Here is a 13923-nt window from a genome sequence, read left to right on the forward strand (position 1 = left end):
TGTAGGGTGCATCACTGTGCTGCTAACCTTTCCTCCGAAGCCCCTTTTTGGGGTATGTCTCGTTGACTTTTGCCTGTTCTGAACTGTATTCAACTCCCCTGACACACTGCTAATGTTTGGACTCCATATGCATGTAAGCCGTATAGCACTCCCACCCAACGTCGAGTGGACATGTGCACTACATCCACGATCCGTCTCGACACCCGCCACCTCGGCACCACGCCGTGGAATCGAAATCGAAGACGAGAGTCTGCCTAGGGCGAAACAGCCCTTATTACAAGGATACGTCATACTCAATCTCCTCAGAAAAGACTGAATTGCACGATTGGGAGACGCGCCAATCAGCTTGAGCGCTCACACCGGAGGCCCTCCGGTGGCCTAGCGGTGCGGGCATTTCAGCGTAACGGCTTCCCATTGGACACTATGCCGTCCGTCTCATCTTGTGTGTTTCATCGCTAGAGAATGTGACTAATGAGGGTGCCTCCCAAAGCTGAAGACAGACCAAGCAAAGTCAAGCAAAGTCAAGCCAAAGAAGCAAATGGGGCCACATTTATCAGCTTGAGGTGGCTTTATGCAGACGAGGTGCGGTCAGGTATTAGTACTTGAGCCGTCATGTGCTTGCTTCACTGCAGGACGGCATCTCGTTCTCGCATAGGGTAGTTATACTCCACCTCGGAGCTTAATCTCCAGCAGCGAGGCATCACTTGCACTCCAAGCCTCTTCCCACATAGTTTGTTTTCCAACAGTCCAAGACAGGGCTCCGGATGAGGACGAGTGCGATAAAGGGCAGGAGGCCAGACAATAGGCCAAACCATAGGCCAAAGAGACTTCAGCAAGCCGAATAACGAACGTTGATTCCATAGCCAATGGTTACGGAGGGGATAAACTATGTTTGCAGATTGCAAGGAATCAGAAAAGAAGACAATCACACCGACATCACTTCCATTCTTTCCGATGCCTGCCTGCCTGTCGGGAGCCTAGACTGGATGAAGCCCTGGCCAAACGGTTTTTATCAGACAAGAATAAATCCCGCCCCCTGCTACGCTGACATGCCGGTATTTGAACCCCGGCGACAACGGTCATTCTACTTAGGAGGGGGGGGGGGCATAAATTCTGCTGCTAGACCGAGGCAGTCAGTCACAACGCCCCTTGCAAGTTTCCGCTTATTATTTGACTGTCGACCCAATGGGCCCGAAGCGGATGTTGGAGTACGTGACCGTGGCCTGCCAAAGACAGCTTGTCAGCTTTTCGTCGCAAAACAAAGCATTGTGCCAACCGTTCGCAACGACGATTGCGAGCAACGACTTACGCTCGCCAGGCTGGACTCGACCTCGGCCGGGACGCCCGAGGTGGTGGGACAGTCGCCCCGGGCAGAGCCGAGCTGGCCGGCCTTCTCGGGAGGGTAGACGGAGTCGAGCCAGAACATGTTGGCGTAGTGGTCGTCCCAGAGGGACATGACGAGCACCCATTTCCCGCCGAGGGCCGCGTTCAGCTTCGACCAGCCGCCCACCTCGGAGAAGCGGTCGCGGTCGCCAAAGGCCTTGAACTGGCTGGCGCAGAAGTCGGGCGTCACGGCGTTCCCCGAGACGCCGCTGATGGTCGAGTTGGGCATGTTGATCTTGGCGCCGTTCTGGACAAAATACTGCTGCACCTTGTTGTTGGAGAATTGGGTGACGACGCTGACGCTCCGAGTTGTTTGTTAGTAAACCATCACCGGTCGATAACCATTTTTATATAAACACAACCCCCCCCCCCCTTATCTGCCCGACAGCAAAACGAGCGTGCTGGGCTGGGTAGGAGGCTCCACGGACGGCGGAATGGGTGTTCAAGACTCACGTAAACTTCCTGGACGTATCAACCGTCTTGCCCTTCCCGTAGAAGCCGGTGACGCCCATGCGGTACGGGTTGAAGTCGCACCCGTTGGCATCGCAGTCGCCGGCGAAGCGGTCGGCCGAGTAGGTGCCGCCGCAGCCCGACTTCTCGCAGACGTGGTACGCGTTGTTCTGGCACGGGTGAGGCGTGACGGCGAAGGAATGGGCGTTGGACTCTGGCAGATGGATGTTGACAAGTCAGCGGCTGGTTTGTCTGGTAAACGAATCGAAGCATTTTCCCTCCCCCCCAGTCCCACACAGCTACTACCAACGTACCCCAGACGTCCATCTCGGCGCAGCAAGCACCGTACGGACCGACGCCGGCGTTGGCGTCGTTGGACGACGGCACCCAGCCCTCGACGTTGGCTTTTCCGCCGACGAACTTGAGGTCACGCGCACACTGGGCGTCGCAGTACCCGGTGCCGTACTTGGCGCCCGCCTTGTTGGTCGAGTATTTGGCCATGCCGCCGTCCTCGTCCATCTGTTGTCCTGTTAGTAGGTGTTCGAGCATGGGTCTTGTGTGTGTGTGTGTGTCTGGGTCCCTCCCTCTCTTCAAAGCTTGGCTCTCTTGGCTCTATCTTCCCCTGTCTTCTCAAAGAGTCCCCGGTACTTGGTTGAGGGGGTGTCGGTTCTTGTTACACTGACCTGGACAAAGTACAAAGCGCCGTTGAGGCCACACTCGAGCTGCGACAGGTTCACATCAAACGCCAACTCGTTGCCCGTCAGGGTAAACATCTCGTACTTGGAGGCGCTGTTCATGAGGTACAGGCGAGAGCCGATGTTCTTCCCGTAGGCGTGCTGGGTGACGAACTTGAGGCTGAGCGCGTTGCCCGAGGTGGTGGCGCCGTAGGTGCCGCCGTAGTCGGCGCCCTCGAGCGCGCACTTGGACGCGCAGTCGGCGGCGGTGGTGCACTTGCCCGTCCACTTGTTGCCGTCGTAGCAGTTGGCCGTGCCCGTGGTCTCGTGGAGCCAGCGCCAGTTGGCGTCGATGACGACCTCGCCGTTGACGGCGGTGCACCGCGACGAGGTGCACTTCTGCCAGGTCAACTTGGGGTGCGTTTCGGCCTGCTGGGTGCCGACCTGCTGGGCCGAGACGGCGGCGATGGCCGCGAGGAGTACGGAGAGGGAGCGCATGTTGGAACTATGCTACGATGATACGATGATGTGATGTTCGGATGATGCCAGGTATTGTCTGGGTGATGGGATTGCCTCGTGAGACTTTTGTACAATCGTCTGGACCGTCTCTCAGATGCCTTTATATAACCACCCAAAGTCCGAGTCTGACCCTTGGCCAACGCACCGATAAGGAGGAGTAGGTTCCGTTGCTCTACGAGCCTGGTATCATCGCCACGCTATTGCTTCCTAGCCCTCCTCGTCTTGGAACTTTGGAAAACTGGTATTAACAGCGTGACCTCCAGTATCTGGCCCACGGAGACCCAATTCCGTCCGGTAGAAATGAGGAGGCATACGTCCCACCAATAATTTAGGTGTGATAGATGACACCCCGAGGAAGCTCGCCTACAACCGCCGAGAGCTCGAGGCTCGCACAATCAGTCGGCCACATGGTTGATGAACCTTTGTGAACAATATAAATTGCATTTATCCGGGTATTGGCGGATTCGCACGGGAGTTGCACTTCTCAAGCGTCTAGAAGGACGACCTGAACCTCATGACAACCGTGTATTGGACGGGCTACTGTATGCCGTAACTACGTAGCAGTGCTGGTGATGGCACAGCACCAAGGAGCATTTGCCGCTCCTCCAACAAGACTGTTGATCCATTGCTCCATAGAACATAGTTTGTGTTGTTGATGAGCCTATTGGGATGCTTGCCTGTCCGACAGAGACTCAATCCAATGATGGTCGAAGAAGGAACACAGGCGCGGTTGTGATGTCCGTGAAGAGACTCGCCTATGTTCTGACCGCAGTAGCACTCGCTGAACCAAAAATGTAACTCGACTCTAATGAGCATCGACACCCCAGCTGAGGAGTAAAAGAACATGACTGTCATTGATTTTCAGCGTGGTTACAGAGCCACCTGATACCTTTATTCAAGCATCACGCATATACGGGACAATGCCATCATGTGAACAGGTACAGTCCCCTGCTTGGTCTCGGATGACACCCCAGTCTGGGGTACATCAACAGAAAGCCGGCAGTTGATGTATTAATCCCCCGCCCGGACGCTCGGCCGACCACGAACGGTTCCACCACACGCGACCTGGAAGAACGAGCAGGTTGGGTGGTACCGACCAGTTACGTCGACAAGGTAGAGGCGGGGTAAACCGGGGAATAAATGAGCTTGATCCAACGTTAATAATGACCCATTGGCTGTGTGAGATTGGGTCTGCATAGTGATCCAACAGCAGAAACCCGACCGCAAGAAGTGGAGGTGAGAGGCCCAGGGAATGGAAGCCCGACTGCAACTTGCCAGTATCGGAACAGCTTGCTAGGGAACGAACGGTGAAGCTTTCACTTTCCAACACGAGAAAAAGGACCTGTCTGCGTGTCTATCCGTCGTGAATGCAAAGTTCTCGGAGTGTTTGATTCCGGCACCCCCCCCCCCCCCCCCCCCCCCCCCTCTTGGTGTTTCTGAACGTGCACCGGACGTCGATGGATTTTGAAGGCTGGCGAAAAGCCAAAGGGGCGCGTCGTGCGTACAGCCGGAATGAAGCGCATTTAAGAACAAGAGCCACCAAAGGCTCAAACCAGATGCTATTATGGAACATCCAGTGCGCGATGTTGATCCAAGGAACGTCGTCTCTTGGCTGTAAACTTGTGGTATTCAACAGATGGTAGGTGGTCCGAGGCCAAGATCGTCGACATCCAGCGCTGTCTTGACTCCGGCGGCACCTTCTGGTCTGCCTTCTCGAATAACCTGCTATCGCTGCGACTCGTGAACTGTCCATGTTGAAGCTGGATGATAGTTAATGCAACTCAGCTGTGTGTATGTGTATGTATGTGTTAGTGTCTGTACATGCCATCTACTGATTCTCGGCTGGAATGACGGCCCCACTCCGGATCAGGTGGGTCTCATGAGCTGCTGGACCACGTGACTCGTCACGCTACTTTCGGCTCGAAAGAATTCTGCCGTACAGTGTTTGTCTGGCTGAGTCAGACGGCGCTATCTAATACCATCTACCCACACACTGCCGCAAAATGAGATACACCGACGCCGTGTGAATTAATCCCCTCATTCACAGCTCTGACCGCCTTTGGACCTCGGCCTAATCCCAATCTAACAGGCCCCGAACGGCACCAAGCAAGACGCCCACTTTCTTTGGACGCGCACCAACGAGTCCCGTCCCGACGAGAGCGCGCGTTTCTGGCGTCCTGTGTTCTGCCGCAGCCGGAGCTTCCCCGACAATCAGCCATTGCGACCCAGCAGCACCGCGTCCGCGCATCCCCATTCGAGAGGAATATCATCGGGTCGGGCCCTGGTTTGTCTCTCTCTCTCTCGCCATGTCATCGTCATTGGCCGACCAGGAGCAGCAGCAGCAAGAGCAGCACCAGCAGGAGCAGCAGGACGATCAGGATCACCACCACCACCCTGAGCTGCCCGTCTCGCCCACTGCCTCGCAGCAGGCCACCGCCCACGCCTACGCCAGCAATGGCCTCCAGGTCCTCCAGGCCGCATCCGATGCAGCTGCCGCTGCCGCCATCCAGAATGTCCAGCATCACCTGAGCACCGCCGCCGCCGCCGCCGCTGCTGTCGCCGACGAGCATCAGCTACAGCAGCAGCAGCAGCAGCAGCAACAACAACATCAACAACCCGAAAACCAAGCTGTCGAGGAAGCTCAACATCAGCATCAGCACCAGCACCAGCACCACTTGTCCATGCCGTCGGTGGCCGACCACGAGCAACAGGCTCAGCAGCAACAGGCTCAGCAACAGCAACAGCAACAGAAACACCTGCCTCCGCCTCACACGCCGTCCCGGCCCCCCCATCAACAACAACCCCCTCCTCCGCAGACCCAGACCGTCCTGGCTGCCACTTCCGCCTCTCCCCTCAGCCCCGATGGCTCCCTCGGTGCTGCCGCCGCCGCCACCGCCGCCGTGCCTCATGCCGCCATGCCCGCTTTCCCTCAACCCTACGCCCCGTTGCCAGACATGTCGCGAGATCCGACCATCAACCCGAAGCTGACGCGCCTCCGACGTGCTTGCGACATGTGCTCTCAGCGAAAAGTCAAATGTGACGAGTCCGGCCCTCCTTGCCGACCCTGCTCCGAGCTCAACGTCGACTGCACCTTCCACCGTCAACTCAAGAGACGAGGTCCCCCGAATAAGCATGCCGAGGCTGCTAGAGCCGCCCGGAAGCAGAGGATTGAACCTGGCATGTCTGCCGTCACTGCCGCCTTCACCTCCTATGGCTCTGCCGTCACCCCATCGCCCTCCCCGCATAACGCTGCGCAGGCTCTGGTTTCGATAGCAGAGGGGCCCGCTCGCCTCGACGCCGAGTCCATTGCTCCCATGCCCATACTCGAGCTCCTCATCGACGACTTCTTCACCTACATCCACCCCCTCGCGCCCTTCCCCCACGAGCCCACCTTTCGACACTCCTTCGCCAACCGAGAGGACCGCACGAACCCCGAGTTCCTCGGCCTGCTGGCCTCGATGATTGCTGCTCTTGTGGCCTCCTTCCCTCGCAGTGCACGTCAACATCTCAAAACCCAGCACAGCACCCACCTGTTCCCCAAGGCCATCGTCATGATCGAAAGATGCCGCGACATCGCCCTCGACACGCGCGGCGCCCGATGGGCTCTGAAGCAGCCCAAGACGTTGGATGACGCCGCCACCAGCTACTTCATGGGTCTTGCGGCCGGCTACACGTTCCAGCTCGGCAAATACCGCTACTTCACTACCGAGTGTTTGTCGCTCATCCGCGAGTTGGGCTTCCACCGCCCTAAGCATCCCAACGAGCTCCCCACCTTCGGTAATGACGATTGCTCGCCCGACCCTTTGCCCTTCCACCACATCAAGGACCAGATCGGCAAGCGCATCTTCTGGTGCCTCTTGTTGGGCGTCAGGTGAGCCGTTCCCGGACTTCAAGCAGAGAAATATGTGGCCTCAAATCACTGACGTTGTGCCTCGCAGGTCGTTCTCGCAGCTGGGCGCATCCCACGCGGACTTGGTAATCGCTCCCTCTACCCCGGGACTGCCTTATCCCGCCCTGCCTGAGGATGTTGACGATCTCTACATCATGGCCAACGAGGTGGTGTATCCGCCCGAGAGCTCTGTCACCCTGCTTACCGGTTACCGGTTCGCCATCGACATCTACACCACCATGAACGCCATTGTCAGCGTCGAACTCGTCTACGGGATGAGCACGCTGCCCTGGCTGGACCAGAGATCGCTGTTGAGAGACGCTCTCATCGCCGCCAAGGACATCCTCGACCGCTTGCCGCCCGAACTCCAGCTCAGTGCGTCGTACGAGCAATCGAGCGGCTTTGGGGCCTTGGATGACGCCGATCTCCAATACGTGCCGCCCGCCTACCCCAACAACCAGCCAATGAACGATGTACGGAACGTTATCAAGAACCACCCCCAGCGGCGGCGGCAGCTCCAGTATGAGATTCAAAAGGCCAACATCTACATTTCGCAACTGGCCACTCGCTCATTCTACGTCGAGCTGTACTTCAACCTGCGAGACGTCCACTTGGCAGACCCGAACAAGGACGACCAAACCGGTAACAGTCCTGAAGAGAAGGCTGCAAAGGAAGCTGAGGACGCCGAGGAAGCGCGGGTGTTTGAACTGATGACGGCGGAGAGGGAATTGATCGTGCAGAACCTGCTTCATGTTCTAGGCTCCATCTCGCAGCGCAACCTCGAGCCCAACGGCGGATCCTTGATCAACAAGATTCGACAAGTCGCGTCGACGCTGCTTAACGACGCGCCAGAGCGCAAGGGCCCGGTAGCCATGAAGTCGGAGGAAGCGTTGGTGAAGCTTATCGATGTGCTGCTCAAACTGGAGGGCACAGGCCCGAGTGGCAACAACATGGCGGGAGAGAACATGACGCCACAGGATGAGGAGGAAGAGATGCGCAACTGGGCCCACCTGCGCGATTATCAGCAACGGTTTGCGGCGCAAGGCGGGTACGCCGGAAACATTTAACGAGCGACGGTGGCACTTCTATCTAAAAACAAACAAAAGGGGGTGTGAGATGGAGGAGGGGGGGGGGGGGGGGGGGGGGGCGTTCTTTGCAAAAGGAGTCTGTCTGTCGGCTTTGGTGTATTTGGCGGCATCGGCAGTGGTGATTGTTGGTGAGATTCTGGAGCAACTCGCCAAGGGCTATATTCATGGGAACGAGACTTGATACATGATCCCTGATACGGGCCCCTACCTATATACACACATCTTGGGGCTGGAGGGATTCCCTCAGGGAGTGAGGATGCGTCAGTGGTATATGACAGCCCTGACCAGAGCGCGGCAAAAGTCTTTGTGCTCTTAGGCCAGCAGCAAGCTTATAGTAATATGGCATTTCAACAAACACGGCACCTTTCCTGGGACGCATCCGACTGAGTTTAACGTCACCAGCTTCAGCCGAAATACTGATGGCTAGCATGCCGGAACTTGGTTTCACAATACAGTCCACGTCACATCATCGCATGCTTGAGGCTGTAGACCGCGTCCCTCGTCCACACCCTCGCGTTGCCCTTTCAAGTCTGGATGAAGAGACCCTCCTCCACAGCCTTGATTTGCAGCGCCAGGAGTCGAGAGTACGAGCGACACAGGGCAAGGTTGCCGCCCGTGTACCAGAACCCGGGATGCCCGCTACTCCTCCAGATCTACACCCAGAGTCAGCGGCGTCAACGATGAAGTCTGCCGTAGCGGTACACTGTGACGAAGGAGAGGAACCTACAGAGTTGATCTCGCCCTGCTCGTCGAGGTCCCAACAGTCCCTGACCCGGTCGGCCACGGCGTCGCCCAGGATCTTGCGCGCGCTGGACCGCATGCCGTCGTAGCCCGTCGCCAGCACGACGATATCGGCCTCCAATGTGGTGCCGTCGGCCAGGGTCAGGCCGGTGGGCGTGAAGCCCGAGATGCCGTCGGGGCTGTGGTGGACCTTGACCTTGCCGTCGGCGATGAGCTGGCTGCAGCCGATGTCGATGTAATAGCCGCCGCCGCGTGTGAGGTACTTGCGGAAGATGCCGCTGCCGCCGGGGCCGAAGTCCAGCTTGAACCCGGCCTTGCCGAGCCCGTCCAGTAGGTCCCGGTCCACGGTGTCGGCGATGAACTTCGTGCCGAGCGAGTGGAGGGCGAACTGCACGGGGGTCGGCATGCTCTGCGCAACGATGTCGGCGTCGTCCGTCGGCGGGCCGTCCTCGTCGTACATGCCCTTGTGCATCAGGAGCAGGCCCTTGTTCGCCGTGACGACGTAGGTGCCGCCGCGCTGGATCATGGTGACGCTGGCCGCGCCGCTGTCGTGGAAGTTCTGGCAGATGTCGTGGCTCGAGTTGCCGGACCCCACGACGAGGACTCTCTTGCTGGCGAGGTCCGCGATGGAGGAGGCGTCCGAGTGTTGGCTGCCGTGGTAGACGGCGCCTCGGAAGCCATCCTGGCCGGGGAACGAGGGCGCGATGGGGTCGCCGGCCTGACCCGTGGCGAGGACGACGTGACGCGGACGGATGACGCGGGTGCTGCCGCCGTCGTCGTGTGCGTGGCGGAGGAGCTTGACGGTCCAGGACTTGGAGTGCTCATCGTAACTGGTGTCTTGGACCTCGGTGCTCGTCCAGATGTTGAGCTCCATCATCTTGGCGTAGGACTCGAGCCAGTCGGCGAGCTTGTCCTTGGGCGTGAACAGGGGCCAGTCCGCCGGGAAGGGGATGAAGGGGAGGTGGCAGTACTGGATCGGGTCGTGGGTCATGAGGGTCTGCAAACGATGCTTAGCTTCTGCCTCTTTTACCTATGGACTTGGTGTGTGTCCCTTTGGGGGGTCACCGACTCTGTATCGCTTCCGCCAGCTGTCTCCTACGTGCTCGTTGCGGTCGACCATCAACGTTGGGATGCCGAGATGCCGGAGGCGAACGCCGAGATTGATGCCGGCGTGACCTGGGGAAGAGCATCACGAATCGGTCAGTCCTCCTACGGAGGTGGGAATGCAGACCCGAGTAGGAGACCAACTCACCAGCTCCGATGATGAGGACGGCGGGCTCCTCGTCGAGAAACTCCATCTGCCTCTCCCGCTGTTCTCTCCAGTTCCCCTTCCTGAGATCGTCCACGTGGCCCGTTGGCCGGTTGATCCCGACCTTCTCCTCGAAACCCTTCATCTCGACGAGGGTAAAGTTGATCATGAAGGCCTTCCACGTGTCGTCGTCGCCGTCATCGCCCTCCTCCAGCGTCAGCCTCACAACGCCTTTACCGCGGCCTACGTCGGTCTCGAAGTCGAACAAGCTATCCACCCAGTGGACGCCGGGCGCCGGGTCCCTGAACTCCGGCCGGAAGGCGCCCTGCTCGCGGGGCCGGAGCCGTCCGAGGCGCGCGCGCGGCTGGTTCTCGGCGAAGAAGGCGGAGATCTCGTCGAGGCCGTTGATCGTCCGGAAGTCCCACGAGAGGCCGAGGAAGTCGCGGACCCAGGCGTCTTGACGGAAGACGGGCGTCAGGTCGAGCTTGTCCTTTTGTCCCGAGAGCGTTTGTTCGAACCGTGATGTCCATTCGGCGACGATGTCGCGGGCGATTTCGGGCGATTTCGACGGCGCCTCTCTGAGGGCGGGGAGCGTGATCATGTAGTTGTACTTCGCCATGTTTGGGATTTATTTATTTATTTATTTGGATCAGGTAAACCTCAGACGGGGGTTTGTTTTGTGAGATGAAGGAAGGACTGTCTTGTTCAGTTTTCACCGGATGAAGCCGAATGCGAGCCCGATGGCTGTCGAGAGGTTGTGCTTATGCCGTGCTTCGTGAGACCGTACGTACACGGTCATCAAGTTTTCTTTTTGGCACGTCAACTCGATCGGGTGGGACACTGCCCTGTGCTAGCATTAAGCTGAAGATCACTCGCTATATCCAGGGATCTATGCAAGACTCTAGAGGTCTGTTGGTCGGTTCTTGGGGTAGGGCCTTTGGGTGTGTTGTGTCTGTTCCGTCAACTCCTGAGCAAGACCTCGTGATGAATGGCGGAGAAGAACGCATAAATACCTCGTGGCATTCCCGGTTACCCCTCGCCGCCGCTCTCCTCTCCGGTTCCGCCATCTCACAAGCCCACAAGATGTTGACTGCAGATGGGGTTGACTGCAGATGGGGGGGGGACCAATGATAAAAAGGATTCTCAAGCAGCTTCTCTGCATGAGTGTGAGGTCACACCGGGGAGGGGTTGATCCTCGGCCATGGCGCCCCCGTCTGCACAATCTCATTCGATGAACCGTTGTCTGCGGTTAAACATGCATGTAGTCATGCCCTTACTCGTCCCAGCACTCGCAGCAGAGCATGGCCATCCCGCACTGCGCCGAACTCGCGCCCGCGCCACCTTGCCGTGTGCATCTTGGCGAGGAAATATGTTCGCGCGACTGTCGAAACCGGCGGTGACGACCGTGAGATCTTGGCTTGCTGCCGATTCCAGGATCTTCTTTTGTATCCGGATATCGGGCCCCCCAAGTTTAGTCCCTGCTGTGCAAATCGAACACTTAACCATTTTCCATCTCTTTAATACCGACTTCGTAACCTCGGTTACACTGCAGATGGCGCCAGACGTGGCTCTTCTTTCAATCATGAAGCATGCTTGATGTGAACGGCTAGACCTCTTTTAAGTACGGATTTTTTCTCTCTCGGAGCCAGCCGGGTTTTGTTTTCGAGGTGGAGATGTCGAATATTCTTTTCTACGAACACGGCTGAACGATCGACGGACGAGCCACATGGCGGTGGAGAAGCGGTCTTCACGCTGTGGCATCTCATGAGAACCATGACTGCACCATCGAGGCAATGAATGGGCTTCATTCAGTCTATTTCATGGGCGGGCGATCTCCTTCCTATGTCTGCATAGATCAATTGACCACCAACCATTTTTAGAGACCCATGAAGACTTATTGTACAGGATTCTCAAGTCGACTGTAAGTGTTTGAATGTCACGTGCCCGAAGAAGCTAGGTCTTCGGGAGCATCGTCTACTGGTCTCGAGGATGGATGAGGCACTATTGGTCCTAACCTGTCTTTGCAATAAGCGTCTCTCTTATCAGACGGAGGGCCAGAGAATAGTCAATGATGGTCACCTGTTTGTTCGTGAGCATCCTCTAGTTGCCCCTGTTCCTGTGTATTCCAGTCACTGACATACAAAATCCAACATAACTACGCTGCGGTACGTATGTAATCAGTTAAGTTATTAAACATGTCGAATCCGGTAAGAAGCAGGTGATGATGCTATGGGGTAATTTCATTCGTCCGTTTCCCATGGACTGGTACTAGGATGATACATGCTACTGTTCCGGACATCCTTTGCTTGGCCGATTCTGGATGTAGCTTCAGATGCAGCACCGCTGGAAGGCTTCGTTCTATGCTGGAATTGGCGTTCTGAAACACTCAGTACATCTTACTATCGATCCGGTTCTTCCTCCGCGTCAAGGGTGGGGAGTTTCTAGTCATCATTATCGGCTAAGCACGCGACAAACTTGGGTGTATTCGGTCTCGCAATCGCAATCGTAATAAAACCTGCCATATATCTTACACTACCTCGGGCAAGGTCTCCACGAGACAAGGGGCATTTCAGCAATCCTCGGTCTGATTTATAAGCCGTCAAAGAGGAGGAAAAACAAATATCCCACCCAGCAGTGCGCTCTCGATGGGCTGAACCTTGACTCGGCAAAGCTTCCCATGAGGTATCAGTATACATTATTAATCAAGGCTGACAAATTGATATCTTCACTTAATTCAACACTTGAACGTACTTTCAACCGAAGAATGATGGTTGAGGAAGCTTGGATGGTAATTACGCTCATGAACGAAGCATATGGAGTATATGAAGTAAAGGAATATCTTCACATGACATTGAACCCGAGCGATAGATCAAGCACATCTTATCAAGTTCCTCAGGATGACGACCAAAGACCTTTCTCAACTCACCAAGAAGACGTTTAACGTCAAGCGTGACTTCAATTATACATATTACACCTTTCCTGCTCAAAACTCCAAGCCAACCCTTTTTCTGTTTCACGGCTGGCCCGATTCAGCACGCCTCTGGGCCGGCCTCATCCATGAATATCTGATCCCCCACGGCTACGGCGTCATTGCCCTCGACAACCTCGGCTTTGGCGACTCTTCCAAACCCACGGACCCGGGATCCTACGCCCCGAACCACCTCACAGCTGATGTTGTTGAGATCCTTGAAGCTGAAGGCGTAGACAGCGTAGTGTCTGTTGGTCACGACTGGGGGTCCTTAGTTGCCCAAAGGCTGTATAACTTTTATCCTGAGCTTGTGCGTGGATTGGCTTTGATCAGCGTGCCCTATATGATACCGACAGATCATTTCGACCTCGATGCAATCAACGAAATGACGAAGAAGATGTTTGGTGCTGGTGTCTTTGAGTACTGGCACTTCTTCACTGCTGAGGATGCGGCGGACATCATGAACCGCAACCTTGAATCCGTGTACAGCGTGGTCTTTGGCGAGCCCGACACCTGGCTTGAGACCTGGTGCGCTCCTGACGGAATGCGGGAATTCGTCACCCAGGGCCGCACCCAGCCCACCCTCTCGTTCGCTACCCCCGAGCACAAGGCGGATTTCATGGAGCGCTACCGGAAAGATGGAGGGTTCGCCTCGTCCCTCTGCGCTTACACTGTAACCAGCTCTGGGGTGCGGGCCGAGTCGGACAGGATGCTGACGGACGAGTCGATCACGGTCAAGGTACCGGTCTTGTACTGGGGCGGCAAGCAGGACTATGTATGCAGGCCCGAGATGTCGCAGCAAGCCATTGCTGCCGGCGTGCTGCCGGATGTGAAGACTTTGATTAGGGACGGCGGACACTGGGCCTTTCTTGAAGCGCCGGCCCAGTTCGGCCAGGATATTCTGGGGTGGCTGCAGGGCAGATTTGAGTAATAATCAACGTAAATGACAAGCGGGCAGCCTC

At 56.8% G+C, this 13923-nt stretch overlaps 4 protein-coding genes across 4 annotated transcripts; 2 read left to right on the forward strand and 2 right to left on the reverse strand.

Annotated features, from left to right (window-relative positions):
- Nucleotides 1–1166: 1166 nt before the first annotated feature.
- On the reverse strand, nucleotides 1167–3005 carry CH63R_01719 (Glucanase; the record flags this gene model as incomplete). The annotated part of the gene is made up of 5 exons (XM_018296694.1): nucleotides 1167–1223; nucleotides 1310–1685; nucleotides 1837–2047; nucleotides 2148–2352; nucleotides 2517–3005. 5 exons carry the CDS (start codon nucleotides 3003–3005, stop codon nucleotides 1167–1169), a joined length of 1338 nt encoding a protein of 445 aa, XP_018165056.1.
- Nucleotides 3006–5332: 2327 nt separating this feature from the next.
- On the forward strand, nucleotides 5333–7982 carry CH63R_01720 (Zn 2cys6 transcription factor; the record flags this gene model as incomplete). The annotated part of the gene is made up of 2 exons (XM_018296695.1): nucleotides 5333–6897; nucleotides 6965–7982. 2 exons carry the CDS (start codon nucleotides 5333–5335, stop codon nucleotides 7980–7982), a joined length of 2583 nt encoding a protein of 860 aa, XP_018165057.1.
- Nucleotides 7983–8527: 545 nt separating this feature from the next.
- On the reverse strand, nucleotides 8528–10612 carry CH63R_01721 (Flavin-containing monooxygenase; the record flags this gene model as incomplete). The annotated part of the gene is made up of 4 exons (XM_018296696.1): nucleotides 8528–8656; nucleotides 8731–9774; nucleotides 9814–9920; nucleotides 9997–10612. 4 exons carry the CDS (start codon nucleotides 10610–10612, stop codon nucleotides 8528–8530), a joined length of 1896 nt encoding a protein of 631 aa, XP_018165058.1.
- Nucleotides 10613–12890: 2278 nt separating this feature from the next.
- Nucleotides 12891–13892, forward strand: CH63R_01722 (putative Epoxide hydrolase; the record flags this gene model as incomplete). The annotated part of the gene is made up of 1 exon (XM_018296697.1): nucleotides 12891–13892. One exon carries the CDS (start codon nucleotides 12891–12893, stop codon nucleotides 13890–13892), a length of 1002 nt encoding a protein of 333 aa, XP_018165059.1.
- Between the last annotated feature and the right edge of the window lie 31 nt (nucleotides 13893–13923).

The sequence above is a fragment of the Colletotrichum higginsianum genome, chromosome 1 (assembly GCF_001672515.1).
Source record: "Colletotrichum higginsianum IMI 349063 chromosome 1, whole genome shotgun sequence".
NCBI classification, from domain to species: domain Eukaryota; kingdom Fungi; phylum Ascomycota; class Sordariomycetes; order Glomerellales; family Glomerellaceae; genus Colletotrichum; species Colletotrichum higginsianum.